Below are 25,105 nucleotides of genomic sequence, written 5' to 3' on the forward strand. Positions count from 1 at the left end.
GAGTCCCCAATCCTCATCTACAAAGCTGGCGTCGTGGTTTTATTTGTGCGTTGTGAGGGCAAAGGTCACCTTCAACTCCTCTTTCCCTGATACGTGCCAGAGTAGAGAGGTATGGGCAGACCACAGCGAGCGGAACCAGGTGTGGGTAGAAGTTGGCACAGGTCCTTAGGGCTGCAGTCCATACGCGTGCATCTTGTTGGAGGAGAGGGCCTGAGGCGGGGGAGGCGGTCTGTGATACATTCTCTAGGGAGCGTGTGCTTTTCCTTCCTCAAAGCGGGCTCCTCTACTTAATGAGCCCTTGTTCTCTCACCAGCGAAGAGAAGAGAGGACCCCGCATGAGAAGGGCTGCCTAGAGCTGCCTGTCTGAAACAGCCCGAGCGCTGTGACATGTGGTGTTGGGGGGGGAGGGGCAGGGTAGCCAGTATCAAAACTCCCACTGCCAGAGTCCTGGAAGGGGTCAAGGCCTCAGGTGTCTCCTGCTGACGACACCTCACAGGTTAGTGGTAAAGAGACAGGGTGACCCTCGGTCTAATCTCTAGATCTGGAGGACATCTTTTACTCGGCCCGACGGGAGACATGACCGGAGAGTGTCGCACTCTAGGCCCGATGGAAGTCCCCCCGCTGCCCTCCAGTCTTACTGATGAGCTTTACCTCTGTCACCACAATGTCCCTGCTGACCGCCTTGCACATGTCATACACGGTAAGGGCGGCCATGGCTGCCGAGGTCAGCGCCTCCATCTCTACCCCAGTGGGGCCCCGGGCCCGGCAGGATACCTGGATCAGCACGGCATGGCGCGTGCTGTCTAGCTCCAAGTGTACCTGCACATGGCTCAGGGCCACGTGGTGGCAGAGAGGGATCAGCTGACTCGTTAGCTTGGCTGCCTGGACCCCAGCCAGCTGGGCCACCACCAGAGCATCTCCCTTCTTCAGTTGGTTCTGCTGGACGAGCTTGAAGGCTTTGGGTCCAAGGAGAACCATGGCAGAGGCCACCGCCACCCGCTCTGTCTCTGGCTTCCCACCCACATCTACCATAGTAGCCTGTCCTGCTGAATCCACATGAGTTAGCTGATCTGAGGTCGGCCCTGGGCCTGAGGGGACATCAGGGGCCTGGGACCCTGTGCTAAGGCACTTTGGGTGAGTGTCAGGGTCTGGGTAGGAGCTGTAGTGTCTTTGGGGGGATCCAGACCCCAGGCACTGCTGAGACAGAGGAAGGGCCATAGGGACAGAGTGTCTCTTCCACAAAGTTGTCATCTGGTTGGAGAGACACTGTTTGGCACTTGGATTCCGAACGTGGAGGGGATCCCAGGAGAGAGTGCTCCAACTAGCTGGTGGGGAATCTTGAAGCATCAAAAGTACCCCTGAAAAGCAAGAAGGGAAAAGAGACTGAGCCCCCGGAGCGGTCCCTTCTCCGCCTCTTCTCCTGCCCGCTTCCTGCCTGCCCCACCATGAGTTCTTGTTCACACTGGGAGGAAAAGGAAGGGCAAAGGCAGACAGAGGAAGAACCGCCCAGTTTCTGTTTATGCTCTGCAGGAGTGGTGGAGCCGATCACTTCCGGCTCCCTGTGCTTCTGAACCTCGTCCCAAAGCTTTCCTGTGACGTACCTAAGGCCTGAAGGATCAAATAGCTTCTACTCGCCATTCATTTTCCTAAATCTAGCTAGGTCTCACCCTGGATCACCATCCACGGGCATTTTTGCCTTGATTCTTCTGATGGAGAAGGAACAGCAATTATGTCATTGGCTGGCAGGACACCAAGCACAGGGCTCATCTACTTAAACAATGCCGAGTCCCTACGAGGACACCAAGTCAGATTGGTTCCCATGTCCGGGGAACCTTGGGGATGCTGCAGACTGCTGTTTCCCAAAGGACAGATAAAAAACCATGTCTGCATCATGACCAGTAGCACACGGGAGTGGATATGGCCACCATGGTCCTACCAACTCAGAACCAATAGGACCTCTAAGTGGTTCTCAGGCTCATGGCGGTCAGAGAGGCCCTGGCCCAGGCAACTCTTGTTTTATGAAAACCAGGCCAGTCTAGTCACGCCAGGCGTTTCAGTTAAGAGAATCCGTATGAAGTTAATGGCTTCCCTAAGGTCTCCTTTTCTGGCATACTCGGAGCCTCACGCTCGTCTGTTAGAGGGAAGGCCATCGAGGCGTCCCTATTCCTGGCTGTGATGCAGAGGCCAGGGCCTGGTACTGGGGAGATATCAGGGAAGAGAGACGACTAAGATGCCTTCCCCAGAGGATTGCTTCTTTGACACCTGCCTCTCCTGCTCTGGGTGGCCACTGTGCCGGGGTGGACATTGGGTTATCTGGCCCTTGGAATTTATTTTGTTCTGGGCCGCTGGGCGACTGGGGCCACTTTGCTCCAAGCTTTAGAGGAATGAACCATTCCCTTCAGGCTTGCCTGGTGCCTTCTCTCTTCTACTGTTCTAATTCAGAAGGGTAGGTGTGACCTAAGGGGTGGGGGGACAGGCTTCATCTGGGGCCATCTGACAGTAGCAGAGCGGCAGTGGCCTTCCTAGATCCTCAGGGACCAACTCCGTTCCCCAGCACAGGACCCCACCCGGAGCTTTAGGAAGCGGTGTCTTCACTTGCAGAAGCACCCTGTATTTCATATGTGCCCTGTGCGTACAGTCTCTGGGCTTACGGAACTGGCAAGTTCAAATCCCGCGCGTTCAGAGAGCTGCTTCAACTTATGCTTGAGACAACCGGGGGAAACACACACATGCACACGCACTTCATGGGGCAAAGAGGGGACACGTGTGTCCTATTGGGAGATTCCAGAGCTGAGGAGCTGTTTGAACCAGGAACTCCACTCTCCAGAAAGAGCTAACTCGGTGAGCATCGGGCCTGTAGAAGCCCCTGCCCTGACTTCCAGAGAGGGGGGTTTCTGCCATCTACAGTCTGAAGACAGGGGGGTTGCTGTGGGCAGGGAATGGAAGGTTTAGGAAAAAGTGAAGGAAGAAATTTAAAAAAAAATGAAGACTATTAAGGGGCAGATCATGGATTGCCTCACAGAGGGGGTCCACCCCACCCCACAGGACCCCCCAAATGACAAGGGTGAGTGGTTACGTACTGATAGGTCACCCACCGATGAGGATCATGGGCCGGTTCTTCATCTGGGCAATATTGAACATGCCTGGCATTAGGGAGGGAGGGGCGGGGAGGAGAGACAAGAGTGAAACACACGGGCGGATGAATGTGCCCCCCCCAGAAGTCCTGTGCATAGCCACAGGCATCCTGTCAAAACCCCTCACATGCATCGGCCCAAAGCCACCAGTCTGGAAATGCCCAGGGACCTGGTATTCCCTCCTCTCCCAAAGACAATGCATAGGACTCCAGGGAGCATCATCTCTCAGCATGATAAAATAGTCCTGGAGAATTTGGAGGTCCCCTGTGCTGCCGGTGGTATGTCAGTCTCCTCTAAGAAGAACCACCACCATCACGTCCAAGTCCAAAGTTCCAATGGAAATGGACAGAGGATAGACCTACACTCAGGGCGGGCAGACTTGGCCCAGGCTCGCTTTATCCTTCCAACCCCACCTTCAAGTTTCCTCCCACTGACCCTGGCCCTCCAACTCCCTACCCCCAACCTCCAAGCTTCCTCCCACTGACCCCGGCCCTCCACGCCCCCTTCAAGCTTCCTCCCACTGACCCCGGCCCTCCACGCCCTCCCACGGACCCCTCACTCCCCGCCCACCTCCTTCAAGCTTTCCTCCCACGGACCCCGCCCACTCCCGGCCAGCCCTTACCTGCGTGCTGCCTCTTCTTCCTACCCACTGCAGCCCCAATGATTCTCAGCAGCTCCTCCTCAGAGGCCCCCGCCCGCAGGTGGTCCCGCAGTGACACCTCAGAGCTCCCGAAGAGGCAGACCTGTTGTGGATGAGAACTTGCCACCTCGTTCCAGAGCCTCCGCCTCTGGCTTCTAGGCTGCCAGCCCCACCAAGCTGTGCCCATACCTCCCACAGCAGGATCGCACTTGAGGCACGACCCGGGGCCATGAAGGACAGAAGAGACTACATGGAGGGGCCAGAGAGGCTGGACAAGCAAGAGGCAAACTCATATTCCTTTAAGACTGTACAGTTTTTGTTGAGATTTAAAAGATGCAAAGGGACAACGTTAAGAATCCAGGGCTGCTGTTGTCCTCTGAGATACCTGATGGGGAGGTAACACGTGAGAGGGGACCCCAGCAAGGGGAGCCGAGTCTCCTGGAGGTGGTTCACCTATCTTGCTTCCCATCAGCCCTTCCCGGCCAGGTTCAGGATGGACACGACTGCCTGCAGCTGCCCCGACTTGGTCCATGGTCCCTGCTTGGAAGCTAAGCTGCTGAAGACTGCTGACATGACAGCTTTGGGGGTTTTGTTTGTTTAGGAGACAGAGACTCATTTTTAAGCTTCAGCTACGTAGTCCAAGGTGGCCTGGAACTGACCGTGACCCTCTTCCACCTGACTCCCAAGTGCTGGGATTACAGGTGAGCCATCGCCCCTAGCATCACAGATGGCATCCTGTGTCCCCTCAGTCTTGACCCAGTCGGCATCGATGGGGATAGAAATAGGATGGGGCAATGGTAGCTTCGAAAACCGCCACCCACTCTGCCACACAGCCTTCTATGTGTCAGCTGTGCGCTGAGACACAGAAGGATGTCTGAAAAGATGGGGAGGACAAAGCTCTGGAGAAGTCAGGGCTCTCAGATAGAAGGTTCGGCTTCCTCAGCATGCTGGGCACTGCCCCTTCCTACACCACCGGCCGATTCCTCTCCACCCTTCACTGACAACACAAGGTGGAGTTCTCCATAGACTTCTCCTGTGGGCTTCCCTGTGCTGTCTTCTGCCTGGGAGATCACTTTGCTCCCTACAGTCAGAAGATAGTTCTGAATCACAGCTCTCAACAGTGAGGACCCCCAGATCTGATTTCAACCAGTGTGAGTCCAGATCCCAGCCTCTCCTCATGGTTTCTGGGGTCCTCAAGGCCCATCATCCTCACCGCCAGCACTGACACACATGGGACAAAGGGCCACTTTTCTTGTGCCTAACAGCTCTTTGACTTTGGTGATGAGTTCTCATGGCCTTGAGGAAGTGTGTGCCTTCCCATAGGCACAGGTCCAGACACAGAACATGGCAATCAGCCGAGTACTGGGTGCTGGGCTCAGAGGTGAGCCCCTGGCTGGGAGGAAGAGGCTAGCCATGATGACACAACAGCTAACAGTTGTTCTGGTCTCCATCTGCCAGCACTCTGTGCTGGTAATGACTCCTGAGAGACCAAAGAATGAAGGATTGAAGGAACAAGGGGAACACACACACACACACACACACACACACACACACACACACACACACAGATTCATTTTGGTCTCTCCCACGTTTCCATGCCCTGACCACTGCTTGCCCCCTGTAATCAGAGTGCTCAGGTGAAACGTGAGAGGACTGGGTGGCGGGGAGTCCTTGGGCTGGGAGGGGGCAGGGATGCTCACCTTGAGGTTCCCATCAGCTGTGATGCGAAGCCGGTTGCAGGTCCCGCAGAAATGCTCTGACATGGACGTGATGAAGCTGATCTGTCCCTGGAAGCCAGGGATCTTAAAGGCCTAGGGGGAGAAGGGCAGTGGGAGGGTCAGGGTGCGCTGCCCCTCACTCCCAAGATCCCCTTTGCCTCTGTCAGGACCCTACTCCTCAGCCCTCTTCCATGTGGTGGGTGACTCCTGAGCCTCTGCCTTTGCCTGGCTCACTCTGGAGAAAGGTTGCCATGGATACAGGTGTCTGTGGATGGGAGGCCCTTGTGGAGCTGGGGGACAGGGTTTACCTGCAGAAACATGGCCTCTGATGTTGCTTATTCTTACCCATCCACATCAAGGCTGCTGTTTTAAGTAACCAGGGCATTGCTGAACACCTACACTCTGACCTCACAGCAGCCCCACCAAACCCACCAACTGTGACGGCGGCAGGACCATCCCCAACCTTGGCAGTGCTAGAGTCCTCCTCTGGCAGCTTCTCCAGCCCTGGCCACCGCTGTCGGATGGTGTCCAGCATCTCCTTGTAGCTAACCATCTTCTTGAAGTTCCACTTGTTGCCTGTATTTAGTTGCAGGTGGCAGGGGAAGCTTTTGAACCAGAGATGAAGGGACCCTGCCCAAGGATCAAATCACATCAGACTTGACTCGGAATGTTCCACACCAGCCTCCACCACCCCAGGTATCAGCCCCGTACCTGGGACAGCCCAGCTCACCCCTTCCTCCCCACCTAACCCCTTGCCTCCCGTCAAGCAGCATGTACTCAATAAGCGTATGTCCAAGGAAGGCCCTCTGTCAGGGCCCACAAGTCCAGAGCTCATCTTCATTCAGGCCTCGCATCACCACACAGTTCACCTGGCCAAAGACAACTGGGCATGAGAGCTGTCTGCTCTACGCTTCCATGAGGATGAGCTCAGGGGGGTGGGGCACCTGGTCGGGACCCAGCCCCTGCCTCTTGACACCCAGTACTCCCACAGCTGGGGTATTCCACAGGGGAAAAGACACCGCTTTTCTCTACACCCAACCAGGGGGAGGAGTAGGTTAGATGTAAATTGGAAAGAAGCAGTGGCCATGTCTGATGGCCAGGTGTCACGGACCCAAGGTCAGGAAGGAAGGTAGGAGTCAGCAGGAGTCACAGTCCTTACCTTCACACGTTTGTAACCCAGCTCGATGGCTTTGTGGATACCCTCCATGACTTTGTGGAAGCCTGCGGAAAGGGAGAAGCAAGGATTCAGGGATCCCCTTCTCCAGGGAATGGCCAGAGCCATGTGGAACAAGTTTCTCTCAGGAGCCAGACGGCAAACATCTCGGGCTACACAAGCCAAGACGCAGCTCCCAGGTTCTAGGTGGGTACATGACACAAACCTTGTTTTTACTAAATTCCAATCTTTTACTAAAGAGCAATAAAGTTTTTATTCTTATTATCACTGAGTTTTGCTGGGATGCAGGCATGTGTACACGTTCGTGTATTTGTGGGGTGTGAGTGTACACAAGGCAGCTCTGCAAAGCTGTCAACCTTCTTTATTTCATTTTATGTATATGGCTGTTTGACCTGCATGCAGGTCTGTGCACCACAAGGTCATGTGGCACTCAGGAAGGTCAGAAGAGGGTACCAGGTCCCTGGAATCAGAGTTACTTTATTCATGAACTCGCCAGACCCTGGTGGGCTTTATCACATGGGACAGAGAAATGGCTGTTTTCTCAGGGATACACAGTTGCTTAACTGGGGTTCACAGATCATGCTTCCAGTGATTAATGATTACAGATGTTATCTATAAAACACACTCCTGGCTCCAAGGCCAAGGCCTGTTAGCTTAGCCACGATCTGGCTGAGTCTGCCCAGTCTGCATGGGGGAAACTGAGGCCCCACTGCTGTCTCCGCACTCCACCTTGCAGGATGTAGGCGTCTCTCCCACTGGCTTGTTCTCCACACCTGCTCCCTCAGAGGCAGGTAAAGGCCGGAGCCTCAGGGGGAGGCCCGAGACTCTGAGGAGACCCTGAGGAGACCCTGACGTCAGCTGTGTCCCTGGGGTGGAGCTTGTACTAAGGAAGGAGTCAGGAGAGGAAAGAACGACACCGGAGATGGGGCTGTCTGAAGTGTCCCTTCCACTTCCCACTTCAACCCTCTTGCTCTCTGTTCATAGCCCCCTCAGAGGAAGTGCCCTAGATCCAAGCTCTCTGTGCCCCCGGCCAGCAGAATCTTATCTTCGCACCCTCCATCTTGCATGAGGTAGGCCCCGCGCTTTCCTTGCTCTGAGTTTTTTCCCTCCCATCGAGACATCAGCAAAGGCTGTCCTACATGGTTTTATGTTTTGTTCCAGCAACCTGCAGGGTTCAGACGCAGCATGAGAACCTACGTTTGATCCCTGGGTTGCGTACGAAGCTGGACGGGATGGCATGTTTGTAGTCCCAACCCCAGGGGGTGGAGAGGCAAAGTCGGGGCTCACTGGCCAACCAGCCTAGTCTCTCCCAGTGGATCCCAGATCCCAGCAAGAGACTCTGTCAGAAAGTTCCTGATGAGGAATAACAGCTGAGGATGTCCTTTGGCCTCCACCTGCACCCACAAATGCATAAATACAAACATGCCCCCCAAATAAATATAAGTATATAAATTCATAGAAACTGTATTACTTTACTGCACTTGGAATCTTATCAGGGTGGATACTGCAGCCCTCTCCAGAGAAAGGAGCCCTTCCAGAGCTTAGTCAGCTGCCGGAAGTGTAAAAGCAGGAAGCTGCACCCCGGGGCAGGGAAGGAACAAGGCAGTGGTTCGGCTGGTATTGACACTGCTCAAAAGAAAGGGGTGGACAGCGACTTTCCGAGCCCGACTCCGACCTTTCAGAACCCTCAGTGATGGACAGCCCACACCCCAAAAATCAGAGCAGAGTGCCCATGGTTACTGAGAAGCCAGACTCTGACCTAAGGAGACCAGAGAGGGCATCGGGCTGGCTCTGCCATCACAGGATCCCTGAAGCCACCACATGGGAGACACATGTGAGAATATTTGAAGCAGGGTGAGAGGAAAAGAGGCTTAATGTCCAGATGGTACAGGAGCCCTGTGTACTCTGGGCCTGACACCTCAGGGTGATCATTTCCGCACCATCTGGCCCACTTGTCCCCAGGCAACAACTTGGCCTTGGTATGTATTCCTTACTGAGTGCACACCCGTAAGCCAGATACCAGGAGGAAGTGACGCCCTTCAGAACCCCCCTTCCCACCCCACCCCCACAGAAACACACTGAGCCCTGTCAGATCCCTGGGGGGAGAACCACACATCAGCCAACCTGTGATCACCTTTTCTGCGGACGATGAACTCAAACTTGGCAGGAACCAGGGTGTCCAGGCTGACGTTCACAGCACTGAGCCCAGCCTGCTGAAGCGAGGGCAGCAGCCGGGCTAGGTTGATGCCGTTGGTGGTGACGCCAATGGTTCTCAGCCCTTCTAGCTGATGAAGTCTGGCTGGAGAGATAAGAGGAGCTGCATTAAAAGTGTCCCGGGAGAAGAACAGGAAGGCCTTACTCCAATGGGACAGTTTGCAGAGAGGCAGTCTGCAGCCTCATGCAAACCAGGCTGGGCTTTGGTGTCTATGGAGAGCGGAAATGGAAACCAGGATAAGGGAGTGGCTGGGGAGATGGCTCAGCTGCTAAGACCACGAGCTTCTCGGTTTCCAGTGCCCACAGAGCAGCTTACAACCAACCATCTGTTGCTCTAGATCTGGGGGTGCGGGAGGGAGGGGTGCCGAAGGACTCTTTTGACCTCACCAAGAACCGGGCACACATGTGGCACACATACATACATACAGGCAGAGCACTGTAAAGTAAACAAACAAACAAACAGGATAAAGATAACCAACAGCTGTAGCACTGGATGCTCTCCCCAGGCTGGGTGCTCTAAGGAGGTTACCTCAGGAAAGCCACAGAACAGAGACTGTTCCTCACTTAGTAGACAAGGAAGGAAAGAGGCTTCAATAGATTAAAGGAATTTCTTAAACTCCGAAGTTAATAAGCACAGTTGAGGGGCTGGAGACAGAGGGCCAGAGGTTGATGATAGGGGGTCTTTCCCAACCACTCTCTACTTGGTTCTTTGGAAGAGGACATCTCTCTGAACCTGGAGGTCACTGGTGTGGTTGGACTGGCTGGCGGGCAAGCTCCACAGATCCTCCTGCCCCTACCCCCAGTCAGCACTGCTATAACGTGAGCATACACCACCATTTTTCACATGGGTGATGCGATATGTATGAACTCAGGTCCTCATGCTCACACAGTAGGCATTTTGCTGACTAAGCCATCTTCCAGCCCCTGGAACAAAAGGAATCTTAAAGGACTACCCACAAAAGATCGGAGGAAAGGAAACAGTGAGGGTGAAAATGCCCTATCTGGTCATTCAGATCCAACAATGTCTGGGAAAGATGCACCATGGTCTACGGTCTGATGTTCAATGTCTCTGAAAGGCCTGCGGGTAAAGAATTGGTTCCGGGGTGGTGCTATTGGGAGGTAGTGGGGCCACAAGAGGTGGAACCTAAGGAGAGGTCCTTAGGTCATGGCTAGGTCATGGCCAGGGGAGGGGGATGGTTAAGAAAGGACAAGGGCTCTGAGAATCCTCAATCTGTTGCTGGTTTAAGACTGACTCAGATATGCACACTCCAGTCTTCACCACAGTCAGAATCCACGAGGCTCACCTGACCGTGAGTATCCAGAGCCTTTCTCTCTATAAAACCAGTTGCTAAGGGGACTTCACCATAGTAACACAGAGTTAGTAACACAGAGTTAGTAACACAGAGTTAGTACAGCGTCAAATGGTCAGGGTAGCTACTTTCAATCAATGACGAGATTGCAGTTAGATTTTTAAAAATAACTGTAACTATTTTCCTATAATTAACAAGTTTTCTTTTACAATGTAGATGTCCTAACTAGGGCTACTATCTCTGTGATGAAACACCATGACCAAAAGCAACTTGGGGAGGACAGGGTTGATTTCACTCACAGTTCCATCATCAAAAACAGTGAGGGCAGGAACTCAGTCAGGGCAGGAACCCAAGCAGGGCAGGAACCCAGAGGCAGGAACTGATGCAGAGGCCATGGAGGGGCGCTGCCTACTGGCTTGCTCTCCATGGCTTGCTCAGCCTGCTTCCTTATAGAACCCAGGACTACCTGCCCAGGGATGGCACCACCCACAATAGGCTGGGCCCTTCTCCATCAATCACTAGTAAAAATAATGACTTGTCTATAGATAACTGTATAAAGTCAATTCCTTGACTAGTATTATCTCTTCCCAGAAGACTCTAGCTTGTGTCAAGGTGTCAAAAAAAAAGAAGCCACAAACAAAACCTGATCAGCATAATGATACTTATAATAGATAAAAATAATAAAAATATTAATGTTATGAAATAAAATTCTAGGATAAAACAGCTTTACTTCTCAAGCCTGCATGATGACATCTGGGTGGGGTTAAAGGGCAGAAATGGCACAAGTTTCAAAGTCAATGAAAAGAAAGAAGTGATTTCCAGAGTATAGCACATTTCACTTCAAAACTACACATATTCATTCTTTATAAAACATCACAAGGGAATCAACTAATTCAGGTTTGGCCAAGCCCTTGTAAACTGGCTGAGCTTAATTACAAAGGCTGTATCTTTAATCTGCCCAGAGAAATCCTGAAAATGATTAAACATAGATAATCAGGAGTGATATGGGTGGACACAGGAGTCAAGTCAGAAGAAAATCAAGCAGCTCTCTAAGAAAAACGAGGAAGAAAATTTAAAACCAGGGGCAGTTTAAGAGGATGGGTTTGACAGTGCCAACTAAGGACAGACACAGTTTGAGGCCAACATGGGCTACACACACTTTGTCTAAAACAAGAAACACATACACACACCACACACATACACACATACACACACCCACACACCACACACACACACATATACACACACACCACACACACACATAGACACACACACATCACACACATACCACACATATACACACACACCATACATACACACACCACACATATACATACCACACATATACACACATCATACATACACACCCTCATACACACACCACACACACACACATACACACACACCATACATACACACACATAAACTACACACACACACAAACACACATACACACACATACACTCATACATACACACACATACACACAGATACATACACATACACACATAAACACCTTTTACACACAAATACATATATACATATATATACACTATAATATACATATTTTGCATGCATGTGAATATATATGTGTATCTTAAAGTGCCATTAGACTTCTCAAAAACAATGCTGGTCCTAACGAGACAACTGTATGACATTGTTAACATATATTAATGTTTTAAATTGGCAAAGAGACGGGTAATACCCAGACGATAGAGATCATAAGGAGAAAAACGGTAACGGAGAGAACAAGTATTAAACAAACAATGGGCTTCTAGAAGTTCACCCGAGCTTCTGAGAAGTGTTTTTTATGTAAGGGAAATTACACCAAATGCCAACAAGACACACAAGGAAGGGGCTGCTCACGGTATATGTAGTACGTTTTTAAAATTCAAGGAAACCAGATACAAAGGGAACACTAAGAACTTTCAGAGAAGTAGATGGGTTGCCTCAAAGAAGCGGGAACCAAACAATGTGGGACTGGACTCCCTGACATCAGCGGGACAACGAAACCACAAAGAGACAGATGTCCTTAACACAGTGCAGGAACGATCCTCAGAATCAGATGCTGGGTGTTGGGTTTGGAGAGACAGCTCAGTGGCTGAGAGTGCGTACGGCTCTTCCAGAGTTCGGTTCCCAGCACCCACAGCAGGTGGTTCACAAGCTCCTGTGACTCCAGCTCAGGGGATCTGATGCCCTCTTCCGGTCTCCTTGGACACAGCGTCCATGTGCACAGGACCCCCACCCACCATATACAGAATAAAAACCACTTAAAACAATGCAAAAATAAACAGTGGCAGCCCGTATTTAGTTCACAGTCTGCACCTTGCCAGGTCTGAGGGGAAGAGGCTCTGGAAGGGACACAAGGAGGCAGAGTGGCCGAGGCCTGGCTGGGTTGAGAAAATCTGAGCAGGGATGCAGCAGAGGGCAAGTTACAAGCTCCTGGTGGCAAAGGGAATGCTATGGCCAGAGAGGAAGGAAGGGCAGAGAGGTGACTAGCAGGAGCTTGGTCACAGGGCCTTGTGGTGAGGACTCTGAACTCAATGTCATAGCGAGCCACTGATTTGGCATCTAGTAGCCGAGACCTTGGAAGAGGTGAAGGTCTCCTTAGCCACCATCCCTCACCAAAACAATAAACGGCAGCCATCTTAGAGGGCGTTGGGGGACTCGATGTCTGCATGAGCGACAGCTGTCAGAGAAGCAGCAGTTAGCAATGGAGGACATTCCTGCTGGAGGAGACAGATGAAAAGAGCAAACGGTCCGTGTCCAACTCACCCACGATGTCCACCACATCTGGTCGGATGAGAGGCTCCCCACCAGTGAGACGGATTTTGTCCACACCTTCCTTCACGAAGAGGCGGGCAAGGGTCAGGATCTCCTCTGTGGTCAGTAGGTTAGCTTTGGGGGTCAGGGGCACACCCTCCTCAGGCATGCAATACCGACCTGAGGAAATAACGGGGACGAAGAGGTAGGAGACAGGTGTGGCAGGTAGGTGCGGATGCCCCGCCCCTCAACAGGTAACAGCCGACCTGAACCCTATCTGAATGGTACACAGTCATTTCTCACCTCCCTGTAATCTGGCCTTACATCAGGGAGCTGAGGGTTTGGGTTAAAGATGATAAATTAGGCCAAGCAGAGTCTGGCTCATGGCAGGGGAATGTCTGAGGCACTGGCTGCTTCAGTCTGAGGGCATCCAAGCAGACGGACCTAGAAAAGGTCAGGGCCTCGGCCTGTGTCTGACAGCACAGCCCATGCTCAGCCAGTCTCGCTGTGGCAAAGTTGCCTCTTCCGCTCAAGCCATGAGACGAAGAAAATGATCTGGCTTGCTGAAAGCCACTGCCCTGTTACTACAGTGTCCCCAGGTCCATCCTATGCAAAGGTTTGCACCAGGTTGGAAAATCTAGGGATTCTTTGTTGAGACGAAGGAGCAGATTAAGATAAAGAGATGAGCGGTGGGGTTGGGGGTAGGGGCGCCATCTCCCACCATCACTCTCTGTCTTTGTCAAGAGTCAGGCAGGATCTGCTAGCCTCAAGAGCATGTCCACCCCTGTTGATGGGCCCTATGTGGCCCCAGAGAGCTAACAGCACGGCCCAACACAAAATCACAAAAATCACAAAAAAACACGGTGAGGTGTTTTGCAATTCTGTGTGTGTTCATGTGCATGTGCAGATGTGTAGGCCAAAGGTCAACCTGGAATCTCTTCCTCAATCACTCCCCATCTTATATTAGGAGACAAGGTCTTCCTTTTTCAATCAGGCATTTGCTGACTGAGCTAAGATAGCCAGCCAATGAAGGGGTCCATCTACCTCTGCCTTCCCGGCACTGGGATTATAAGAGAGCACCCCCATGCCCTGCCTTTTTAAAAAACAAAACATGGATTCCGAAAATTGAAATTGGGGTCTCATACTTGCACGGCAAGCATTTCCTGGCCCAGCCATCTCCTGGCCACCCTGCAGTTGCGTGTGTGTGATTTTGTTTGTTTCTTTGGACCCAGGTTCTCGGTGTGAACTGTGAAGACGTCACCATCTCGAGACAATATCCAAAGACTGGATGGAAATACCTATTGGAGTCACAATGTCAAATAAGCACACGGAATGCACACCTGAACTCCCGGGACAGACGAGACCGTGAGAATGGAAAAGCGCATGTGCGGTCCATTTTGTTTGGGTAAACACTTACCAAATACACATGTGCTTACTTACTCAATACTTGTGAAATACAGTGGGAGGGACGGAGGGGGGCGGAGGAGGAGGGAGCAGGTGAGGATAACGGGGAAGGAAGTAGGGCAGGAAGGAAGGAAGGAAGGAAGGAAGGAAGGGCCACACTGCAAGTCTCCAGCAGTGGATACCCCGAGAACACCCCTGGGATGGCACAGTGAATTGTGTGTGTCAGTGTGGCTGGTGCTGGTCCAACACAGGACTGGGGAACCTCATGGCCATGGCTATATTTATTATCCTCTGCAATGCCCACACATTCTCCCCACCCCGACACCCACACCCTTGGCTGTGCTGGACTTGGGAAAGAGCTCTAATGCAGGAAAATGACCCCAGACCTATTCTTAGCCCTAAACCTGGTCACAACTATTTCCAACTATAATCTCAAGGAGAACCTGGCTTCCATAATCCGAATGCTGACTTCAGCCCTGCGTGGCCACTACAGGCTGGCCAGACTGTCAATGAGGTGAGGTGAGTGGGAAGGAGGGAAAGGCCGACTGGGAGTGACTTCAGATGTCACTTCAGCAGAAGGACAGTGGCCCAGAGATGGCCCAGGAGGAGACTCACATCGGAGGTTGCACTTCTCTGTGAGAGAGATCCGCAGGTAACTGTGCTGCCGGCCAAAGCTGTCGGTGAGGAAGGCGGAGAAGGGAGCTGCATGTTCCTGGAGGAACTGGAGCCTCATGGACAGCCCCTGCAAGGACAGGGACAGGAAGGAGCATGAGCTCTTGCTACTGACTCTGGGAGATTGGCAAAATGGCCAGGGTGTGGTGAGCTGAGGTAGCCCAGAGATGAGCTGTCTCTCCCTCACCTCACAGCACCCCCAGCCCTTCCAGCTACCCACAGTAACTGTACTGTTCCTCTCACTGACTGAAGGAAAGTTCTACCCACCAAGAATGCAGACAACTTCCTGACAGGATTCAGCCCAAGCCAGGTGTATTCAAGCTGGAGGTGCAAGTGCGTGGGAATCCAAGATTTTTCTTTATGCATTCCCTACCCAGTGCCAAAAGGAAGGATTAGTCAGCCATTGTGTGGCCTAGGGGAAGACTGGTGTAGGCTTCACGAGCTGGGCTACCTAGGAGACAGGTTTGGGGCAGAATGGCACCTTCTTGTCCATTCACAGCTATAGGGAATCTAGTTCTGAGTGAGTCACTTCAGGTTCCAGTGTTTCCTGGCCGAGGGGTGCTCCTCTCTCTAATTTAATATGTGGTTGTGCAAAGACAGGGGAGGAGCCCAAATAAATCCAGGAATCGGGAGTGAGGACCAAGAAACATGACTCAGCAGAAACCAGAGAGCGAGCCTAGCCCAGGATAATTAAGGGACTGGCCATTAGCCCGACCCTCCAACACACACCCTTCCCTCCCAGCTGGCCAAGCACATTTACCACGTGGACACAGGAAGCCCCACCCCTGACTCTCTTCCCTCCCTCATCCCATGACCTCCTTCCATTCCACCCCACTTCCTACAATCTCCTGGAGGTGGAGGGGAGCCCTCTCCCATCCAAGGATGCTGACCCTAGTATGTCAAACCACTGTGTAACATATAGGCCTGCACAGAATCAGCTCCAGGCCGGTCCCTGCCAAATGGCCTAACCGTGTACCAGGTTCTCAATACTGGCACCAGATTTACCACCGAGCTTCCCAGACAGCCGGGGAGTCTGCCGGAGAGTGACTTCCTCTGAGTGCCTGAACTCTGTACTGTGCAGCCAGAGCTGAGGACACTTTTAAGAGCAGGAGAGCCGTCCTGGTCGAGGGCAGACTTTGAGGCAGGTGAGCCTGAAATACAAATCTGGTTCTAGCTATGGACCAAGCGCCTGGGTCCTTTTAAGTTCCAGGCACGCCCCTGCCTCTGGATGGTGCAACATGATGTTGTCGTCTACAAAGTTCATTTGTTCGAGAACGACACAAACAAAAACCACCCACCCATGATTTTTTAAGTTACAACTTTGTGTTTGGCCTCCTTCAAAGCTATCTTCGGGTACAGATGGCGTGTAGGTAGTGCCTGAAGGACAAGGACATTCTAGAGAGACACTGTGTCCCTCGCTGTCTGTCTGAACCGCTGAAACAAGGTACCCCCGGGGAACCGGAATTTCCCTCACGAGTCTCAAGCTGGGAGAAGGAAAAGACGGTCATATTGGATAAAATTACATTTTGATGCTTTTCACTATAATTTTGATTCATTTGGTTCCTTGAGGACGGTGGCCAAGCCTGGCTTGCTCCAGCCGGGCACGGGCTCTGCCATGCCATGCCTGCTTAGCTTGCTCCTCTACCGAGTGGAAACACGCCCGTCTCGTTCCACTGAAGGTCCCTTACACACAGTATCAGTACGTGACCGCCATCTGTGCTGGTTAACCTCATCAAGTTGCCGGGATCTAGAACGGCCCAGGAGACAAGCCCCTCTGGGCAGGCAAGAGCTTATCTAGATTAGACTGACTGAGGTGGGGATTAAAATGCCTGCTTTACAAGCACGAGGACCTGAGTTCAATAGCCAGGACCCATTGTTATAAAGCTAGGGAGAGAAGAACGGGCAGATCCCTGGTGCTCCCTGGCCGGCCAGCCTCGCCAAATCCACAAGCCCTGGTTACCAATAAAAGACTTTGCCTCAAAAAGCCAAGAGGATGACACCTGACATTGTCTTCTGGCTTTCAAAGACAGGGGCACATGCACTTGAACATTTATACCGCACGCACACATGCACGCCGCTCGAACTATTTAATAAGCACTGCCCCAAGCCTTGTTAAATGGCCTTCTCCCCGGTTCCCTGAGAGTGGGCATCTTTGCGTCTGACCAGCATAGTCCACTCTCCTGCCATGTGGATTTCAAGGAGCTCAGTAGATTGGACGCAAAGAGGAAAGACCCCCCCAGCACCATCCTCCCACTGCTCCCCCCCCCTGCACTGTCCTCCCTGCTCCCCCCAGCACTGTCCTCCCTGCTCCCCCTGCACTGTCCTCCCAGTTCCTCCAGCACTGTCCTCCCTGCTCCCCCAGCACTGTCTTTCCTGCTCCCCCCAGCACTGTCCTCCTGCTCCCCTGCACTGTCCTCCCCCTGCCCCCCAGCACTGTCCTCCCAGCTCCCCTGCACTGTCCTCCCACTCACCCCAGCACTGTCCTCCTGCCCCCAGCACTGTCCCTCCCTGCTCCCCAGCACTGTCCTCCCAGTTCCTCCAGCACTGTCCTCCCTGCTCCCCCAGCACTGTCCTCCCAGTTCCTCCAGCACTGTCCTCCCTGCTCCCCCCAACACTGTCTTCCCTGCTTCCCCTGCACTGTCCTCCCTGCTCCCTCTAACACCATCCTCCCTGCTCCTCCCAGCATTGTCCTCCCTACTCCCACTAACACCGTCCTCCCTGCTCCTCCCAGCACCAGTCCCATGCTTTCTCCTGCACTAATTTCCTGTTTTCACATCCACTGGCAGCGTCTGCTCTTTTCTAGAATGCTGAACATCTAGGTGACTTTATCTTCTCCAGAGTCACCGAGGGTCCTTTATCCCCACCGCAGGCAGTGGGCTCAGGCTTCAGTCCAGAACTCTTTTCTGCCTTCAGAAAGTCAGAGTAGAGTTGAGAGAAGGAAAGGGCTTACCTGGGCTGAGCTAAATCTGTTCAGGAAGCTGTCTGTCCTACCTCAGCCATGACGGCAGTTCCTCTCCATTTCCCTTTCCAGACAGCACCATGGAAGCTGTCTGCCCGTCCTTAGATGGTCCCAAGGCCCCCTTTCCACTCTGCACTGCCAGCTCCCACGTAAGATTCACTTGTCTTTCACACCTACACCATGGCATGAGGATGCCCAGTGAGCATCCACCATGGCTCTCTGCCTCAGACCACCAGAGCCCTGCAGAGGGCAGGAGAGAGAGGGTCCCTGTAGGAAAGGACATGAGGGTGGGATGAACCTCTGCTCCTGCCCACTGGCCATTCTATAAAGGAGCGGAATACGTAATTTCACCTCACCTCTAAGATGCTTTTACAGACCTCATGCCCTATGCACAAGGTGAACCGTCTATAGATTGATAGACAGAGAGCCAGGGAAAGTGAGTGCGCAGATTAGAAGCCAGATAAAACTAGAGGACCAGAAAAGATAAGATCACAGGTCTCCTTAGGTCTCGCTCTGTCTACTCTCCTCCTAACTCATTAGATGTGCTTCAAGCAGCCAGAACACGTTTGCAGGCTTGGCTGGCAGCACGCGCTGAGGACAGCACCAGTGGAAATACTTAGAAAGGCTGAAGGAGCCCTGGTATCCAGGAACTTCCAACTGGTGCAAGACGTCCCAGGTGAGATACTCAGAATGCGATGTCTGAGGCACCATTGACAGAATGATTGCCTGCTCTGGGAGGAGGGGCCCAACAGGACCCAGTGCAGCACGTGAGGGGAGGGATACACTCGGTTCAGGTGAGGACAAGGGGCCATCAGCTAGTCACACTGCACAGGCCCCCTCACAAAAGGCACAGAATCAATTATGAGGAAATTATTATTAAAGATCATTTTTTTGTTAATATGTTTTTTTTAAGAGCTCTCACAGCAGCCTCAGCTACCCTAGCTTTTTTCACTCAATCAAGTACAAAGTTCAAGGGTTTGGAAAGCCCTGTAACAACAAGCCTGCTTTATCTGAGGATCCCAGAGAGGGAGATCTGAGGAAGTGAGCACTCTGACATAAGCCTGCCTATGTCTTGAGCAAGATGGGAGAGGCAAATGTTGTGAAACTCAGAGTCCCGGGACCTCAAGCTCAGTCCTAGAAGACAGAAGCAGATGGATGGAAACGAAATGGAACAGTTTCCCGTGTTTCCCCAACCATGTAGATAAAACAACAAACTGAAGACCTACTGTAACTGGAAACATTCAGAGAGCTGCGATAGAGAACCCTGCCCCACACTGTGAAGACAGACAGGAACTCCTTAACCCGACTGAAACTTGGACTTGCTCTGTTCCTCATCAAATAAGGCCAAACCCTCCCAAGAGAAACAAGATAGGTCACGGAGCCCTGCCACTACCGACTGTGTGTGGCACCTGGCTAAACATATTTTTAGTTCTTGTCAAAGAAGCAGGTGTCCAAGGGACACCTGACTGCGCTGACACTCTCCACTTGGGGGGTGAGGAATGTTTAATAGGTTGGGTGGAAGCGAGGGCTAAAACAGCTCATTGGAACCTAACTTTCACTCTCTGGTAGCCCCCCTTTTCCTGCACAGCTACCTATTAGAAGGTGGTTCTCCGGGAAAGGGGAGAGCAGGGGAAACTAAGAAGTCCCTCCTGTTGGGTAGGAGTGAACTCAAGCAACCCATCAGTGAGTATCCAGGGTCCTCCCCGGAAGAAGGCTCCAGGACGGAGGGTGCGTTCTGCACATCAGGGTGACATGCTTGGATCGCCCTCCAGGTAGGTGTGTGCAGGCGGGCGGGGTGGGCTCACCTCCCTGGTAGGTCTCGAGGGCTCCCCGGGGCGGGGCTGCGTCACCGGAGCCCCCGAGCTGCAGCTGCGTGCATTAGACCTCAAGAGCTGCCGCAGCATCCGGGACGCAGGCCGCGCCGCCATGAAGTCAGCAAAGGAAGTACCCGGTCTGAAGTGGGCCTCCAGAGCACTCTAGCCCCGGACCTGGCACGGGGTCATTTCATAAGGGAGGAGCAGAGGGCGGCGCCCAAGCAACCAATCAGCGACGGTCGTGCACCGCATGGCCCTCTGGAAGTTGTAGTCCACGCGTTCCGCCCCCTTTCAGGACGGAAACCTGTTTTTGTGCAGAAGTGCCAAGTCTGGGAGAGCTATGCTTTTTTTCTTCAGCTTTGCCTGGTCTTGAATTTAAGCTCTCTTTAGATGCAGAATTTGAAGGGGGGCATATAAACTTTTAGGCAAGTTATACTTAATTTTTCTTTTTGTTATGGAGAAGTGTTGAGACCCTTACACTGGGTCTCAAGGGTGTAGCCCGAGCTGCCCTGGAACTTGCTTTGTGGACCAGGATGGATTCAAATTTACATATAGCCTTCTGCATCTGCTTCCTGAGAACTGGGATTACCGACATTCAACTCTGGCCCTAATGGGATTTTTTTTTACTTTTTAAATTGTTTTTTAATGTGTGAGAGTTTGTCTGTGCACCTTTAAGTGCATCATGGTGCAATTGGTGCTCATAGACACCAGCAGGAGACGTCGGATCCCTTAAAACCTGAGTTACAGATGGTTGTAGAATGTATGTTGGTCCTCTGGAAGAGTAACCAGGCCTCTTAACCATTGAGTCTTCTTTCTAGCCCCTTAACTTATTTTTTAAGTTAGCATACAAAATAGCAGGCTACTAATGACATAATCTTAAATCAAGTAATATTTCAATACACCAAAATCTCCGGGGGGGGGATGGGAAACGCCAGTAAAATATCAATATTCTATTTAAAAATATCAACTTTACTAATTTACTTCACTTTACCCCACTCTGGCCCCTGCATGTAGGGTAACTCCCATTACACGCATACTCTCTACTTGTGTCCCCCCATATGTCAATAGTCTTGGCGTCACCATCCATAAAAGGATATATGAGAGGAAGACACAAAAGAACGGACGACACTCGAATTGTTCCCTACGTACAGAACTCTGAGCTAACCGCCAATACCATGACCCTGGTGTGGATAGAAAGTTCATTTTGCAATTAAAGAAAAAGCCTCAGAGAGAGGAGGCAATTTCTCCAGAGCAGTGTAGCTGATTAAAGTGTTCGGAGCTTGGAGAAGTTAGGCCCGGTCCTTCCTTCCAGCTCCATGTTCCCAGAAATAAAACTCTGACTCAAAATATATTTACAAACACCTTGGCCATATAGCTAGGCTCTTCTCTGACTAGCTTCATAACTTAAAATAACCCATTTGTTTTGTTCTACATTCTGCCACGTGACTGGTTACCTGTGCTTAGGTAACAAGTGTCTATCTGGTCACATCTTCCCGGCAAATCCCTGTGCCTCGATCTCTCCCAGAATTCCTTCTCCTCCCGGATGTCCCACCTCCTCTTTCCTGCCTAAGCCATAGGCTTTTTAATTGACAGGTGATGAATCCATATAATACACAAGACATTCTCTCTACAAAAGCCAGTCTCGAATCCAGTGTAATCTAATTCCTGTAACCGATTCTATACGTGAGAAGTATTGGGTGTCACGTGCCTCTTTTCTCTGGAAAGCGGGGAGTCTTGGTCTCAGATGTTGGCAGTCCATTCACACTCCATAACAGACACATGTCCGTACTAAGATGTAGGTATTTCCAGTCAGTCACGGTGACATAGACACCAGTCATCCCGCACAAGGGAGGCTGGGTCACCAGAATCTTGTGAGTCCTGACCTGCTTCGCCTGCATAGTGATCTCCCAGCTGGAATGGGCTGCATAGTGAGGAGGGGAGCTATTCTCAAACCTGCTAATCGGTTGTTCTCAAAGCTCTACTGCTATGAAATTGGAAGGAACCACGGCCAGCATAGATAGAGCATCTCTGAGCTGTATTTGGAGTGGAAATATGGTGTATAATCTGGAAGAACTGACAGTTCTTAGGTAAGGAAAGAATGACGGGACGTAACTGATTTTTACAAATACAGGCTGGTTACTGGGAAAGCAGGGATGGTTTTAGCCGTATGGCCAGAGAAAACTTTTCCAGATTGTTCCGTACTGTCTCAGCTTTGAGTAGCACCGTGGGAAAAAATGTGTCAGCTTGAATTAAAGTGGATTTGGTGGGGCATGTCTGTCAAAAGACAGTCTGCAAGAGGCCTGGGGATCCCCTGAGAATGGCTGACGTGCTGTCTGCTGCTAAGCCTATCTCTCCCTGCAGTTGTCAGCAGAACTGGGGGTGGGGGAAGAGGAAAACAGAGCCCATTTCTTTGCAGGTGGGAGGCCTGGGAAGCCTTCGAGAGAGCATCTAACCCAGGAGAAGCTTGTTGACATGATAGACTTGAACCAGGAAGAAGAATTCAGAGGCAGACTTGGGGAGCTGGGAAGGCTACACCACACCACTAAAAACAAATTCTGTGGCCACATCTTCTCCAAGAAGAGTCACTGAGGATCCCCACAGAAAGGGACCACTCATCTTGGTGCTTGGAAAAATCACCTGCCATAGGAAACTTTCACGTGCACGGCCATGGGACCTGGGTGACCATCTGTCATCCAGGGGGACCTTAGGTTTGTTGTAGACACGCCCATCTCATGCAGAACCAGCCATGGAGGTCTCAGGCGTGTGTGCCAATCCTGGCGTTTTGAGAATTCCTTCCCCGGGGAGACTCCAAGTCTACTACCCCACTAAGGTTGGTCCTTCTAATGACAAACCAAATAGGAGCCTATCGAACTCAACCTGACAGACAAGTTTGTCCGGCTTGCTTTAGTTACAGAGTATGGGTGAGGGGTTTCTCCACACAGCAGAACACTGGAAAACTCTGTGTCTGGAAGGAATGATGGCTTCCCCATAGCTGTGTAGAAGGAGCCCCCTTCTCCTAACCTTTTCCAGATTGTATACTCTAGCATCCTCTAGACACCCTGAAGCCACGAGCAGTTAGAACAGAAAGGTTCGCAAATGCCCAGGAGGGAATGCTGGAAATTAAGTGAGGGTCCTGTGGCCCTCACTGTTCCCTTCTTCAGAATTAATGGCAGTAGTCTCCAGGCCTGGTGGTGATGACTCTTACAAGCAGGCACACGAAATCTAATGAAGATGGCGGCTGTTTGGCTCAGAGGAGCAAATTCTATAACTCCTGGTCCCAAGAGTCCTGCAGAGTCGATGCTAGAAATCTGCTCTATGTCTTCACAGCAATGGATGATGAATGAGATGTGCAAATCCTCGTGGGTACTCACAACTATTTCTTTAAAGACATTGCACTACACGGGGATGCCCGTTGATACCTGTTTTAGTGGGGTTGGGGTGTCCTGTCCTCCACTTGCCTCGCCCTTACTTGACATTTATTTCACCTGAATTCTCCCTGTTCCCTCACTGAGAGGGCAACTCCATGGATTCTCCAGTGTGCTTCCAGGCTTCTGCTTGGGTCCCACCAGTGGAAGGCGCACATGGGGAAGCAGAGAGCTGTGTGCGAGGGACAAACGGCCACGTGCATGTTTCCCCGACTTTACTTTCTGACCGCCATACCAGAAGCAGGAAGGCAAAGTCGGCAGCATCTAGGATGATTCCACACCTGAACGCTGAGATTGTCTCCACCAAAGCAGCCCTCCCTCGGTTCAGCATCCAATCTAAAATACAGCCTTTCCTCGAAGCCCCGGAGACAGTCACAGGTTTGACATGCAAGCATGAAGACCTGAGTTTAGATCCCCCAAACCCCATGTGTTCTGGGTGCACCTAGCAGAGATAGGAGGATCCCTGGGGGGGGGGCATACTGGCCAGTCACTGTTGCAGAATCAGGGAGCATCAGCTTCATGGGAGGACCCTCTAGAACGCTTGGAGGGAGGTACCCTGAGCCACCGTGTTCCTCTTCACCTGACCCAGTGCCCCACCTTTGGAGCTGCAATCCTGTAGTTTCTTAGGACAAAGTGGGCTATTGTGCCCCTTTCTGCCCTGCGCTCTTACCTTCCCTTCAGAGCTGCCTGCATTCCCACAGCTCTTCTAGGTCCTCGTGTGAGGTGAAAGGGAGAAGTGATGACCCAGTGGATAAAACATTTGCTGTGCAAATATAAGGACCAGAGTTTGGATCCCCAGAACCTGTGTAAAAGCAGAACATGCCTGGTGACCACCTGTTATCTTAGCAGTCAAGGAGGCATAGGCCAAGGAGCCCTAGGCAAGCCAGCTAGCTAGGCTAGCCGAAATGGGTGAGCTCTGGGGCCAGCAAGAGACCTCGCCTTAATAAATAAAGGGAGAGCATCCGAAGAAGACACCCGAAGTCAACTTTGGGTTTTCAAATGTGTGCACATATACGTGCATATGCATTGGCATGTACATAGGTATCCACACACTTGTGAGCACACAGCTATACTTATGCAAGGGAGCATTCATTCATGCATGCACAGCACATATATACTCAAGCAAAAATTTAAATAATAAAAACAAGAATTAGTGACATGATGGACTTGGTGTGTTCAAGGTACTACTTACTGTATAAGCCTGGTGACCTGAGTTTAATCCCCCAAACCTGTGTAAAGGGGTGAGGAGATAACCAGGTCCACGGAGTTGGTCTCTGACCACCTCACATACATAGCCTATGCACACGTGTATTATGCATATGCAAAATATGCAAAACAATAATTTAAAAATAAATAATAAATACAGAAAAGAGGACAGAAAGCATCAGACCTTGGGCCTCCATACACATGAGCACATGTGTGCCCACACCCACATACACATGTGCACACACACAGACACACATGCTCAGAGAGAGACTGAGGCAGACAGACGGACACACAGACAGAAGAAAGGAAGAAAATTTCCTTGGACTTCCCAAGACAGCCAAATCTACTTCCTCTAGCCTGATTCCGTGCATCAGTCTGGGTTTGCTGCTGCTGGTTATGTGTGTCTGGAACAATTACTGGGTGGAGATAGAAGCACCAGGCTGACACTTCTGGGAAGGCATCTTTGAGCTTTCGCTGCTCCTGTGAGTACTGGCCAGGCTGCAAACACTGCGGACTGAGTTCCCTTCCCTGTGCAGGCAGGAGGGTGCATGAGGGAAGCCAGAGAGGAACTCAGAAGAATCCTGACTTGGCACTAGGATATCTGATTGCCAGGCCGCACTTGCCACACATTCATGGCTAAGCCTAAGGCTGGTTACTCAACGTCTCTGGCTT

At 51.6% G+C, this 25,105-nt stretch overlaps 1 protein-coding gene across 1 annotated transcript; it reads right to left on the bottom strand.

Annotated features, from left to right (window-relative positions):
• Window positions 1–12: 12 nt before the first annotated feature.
• Mocs1 (molybdenum cofactor synthesis 1) lies at window positions 13–19,991 on the bottom strand. Its single transcript, XM_032900534.1, is given in 12 exon segments — window positions 13–1,358; window positions 3,096–3,143; window positions 3,757–3,877; window positions 5,475–5,585; window positions 5,956–6,068; window positions 6,242–6,322; window positions 6,325–6,361; window positions 6,652–6,713; window positions 8,801–8,965; window positions 12,966–13,133; window positions 14,973–15,099; window positions 19,794–19,991. Coding segments are annotated over 12 exon segments (1,917 nt in total). The 5' UTR covers window positions 19,917–19,991; the 3' UTR covers window positions 13–597.
• Window positions 19,992–25,105: the final 5,114 nt, after the last annotated feature.

Source organism: Rattus rattus, chromosome 4 (assembly GCF_011064425.1).
Source record: "Rattus rattus isolate New Zealand chromosome 4, Rrattus_CSIRO_v1, whole genome shotgun sequence".
Taxonomy (NCBI): domain Eukaryota; kingdom Metazoa; phylum Chordata; class Mammalia; order Rodentia; family Muridae; genus Rattus; species Rattus rattus.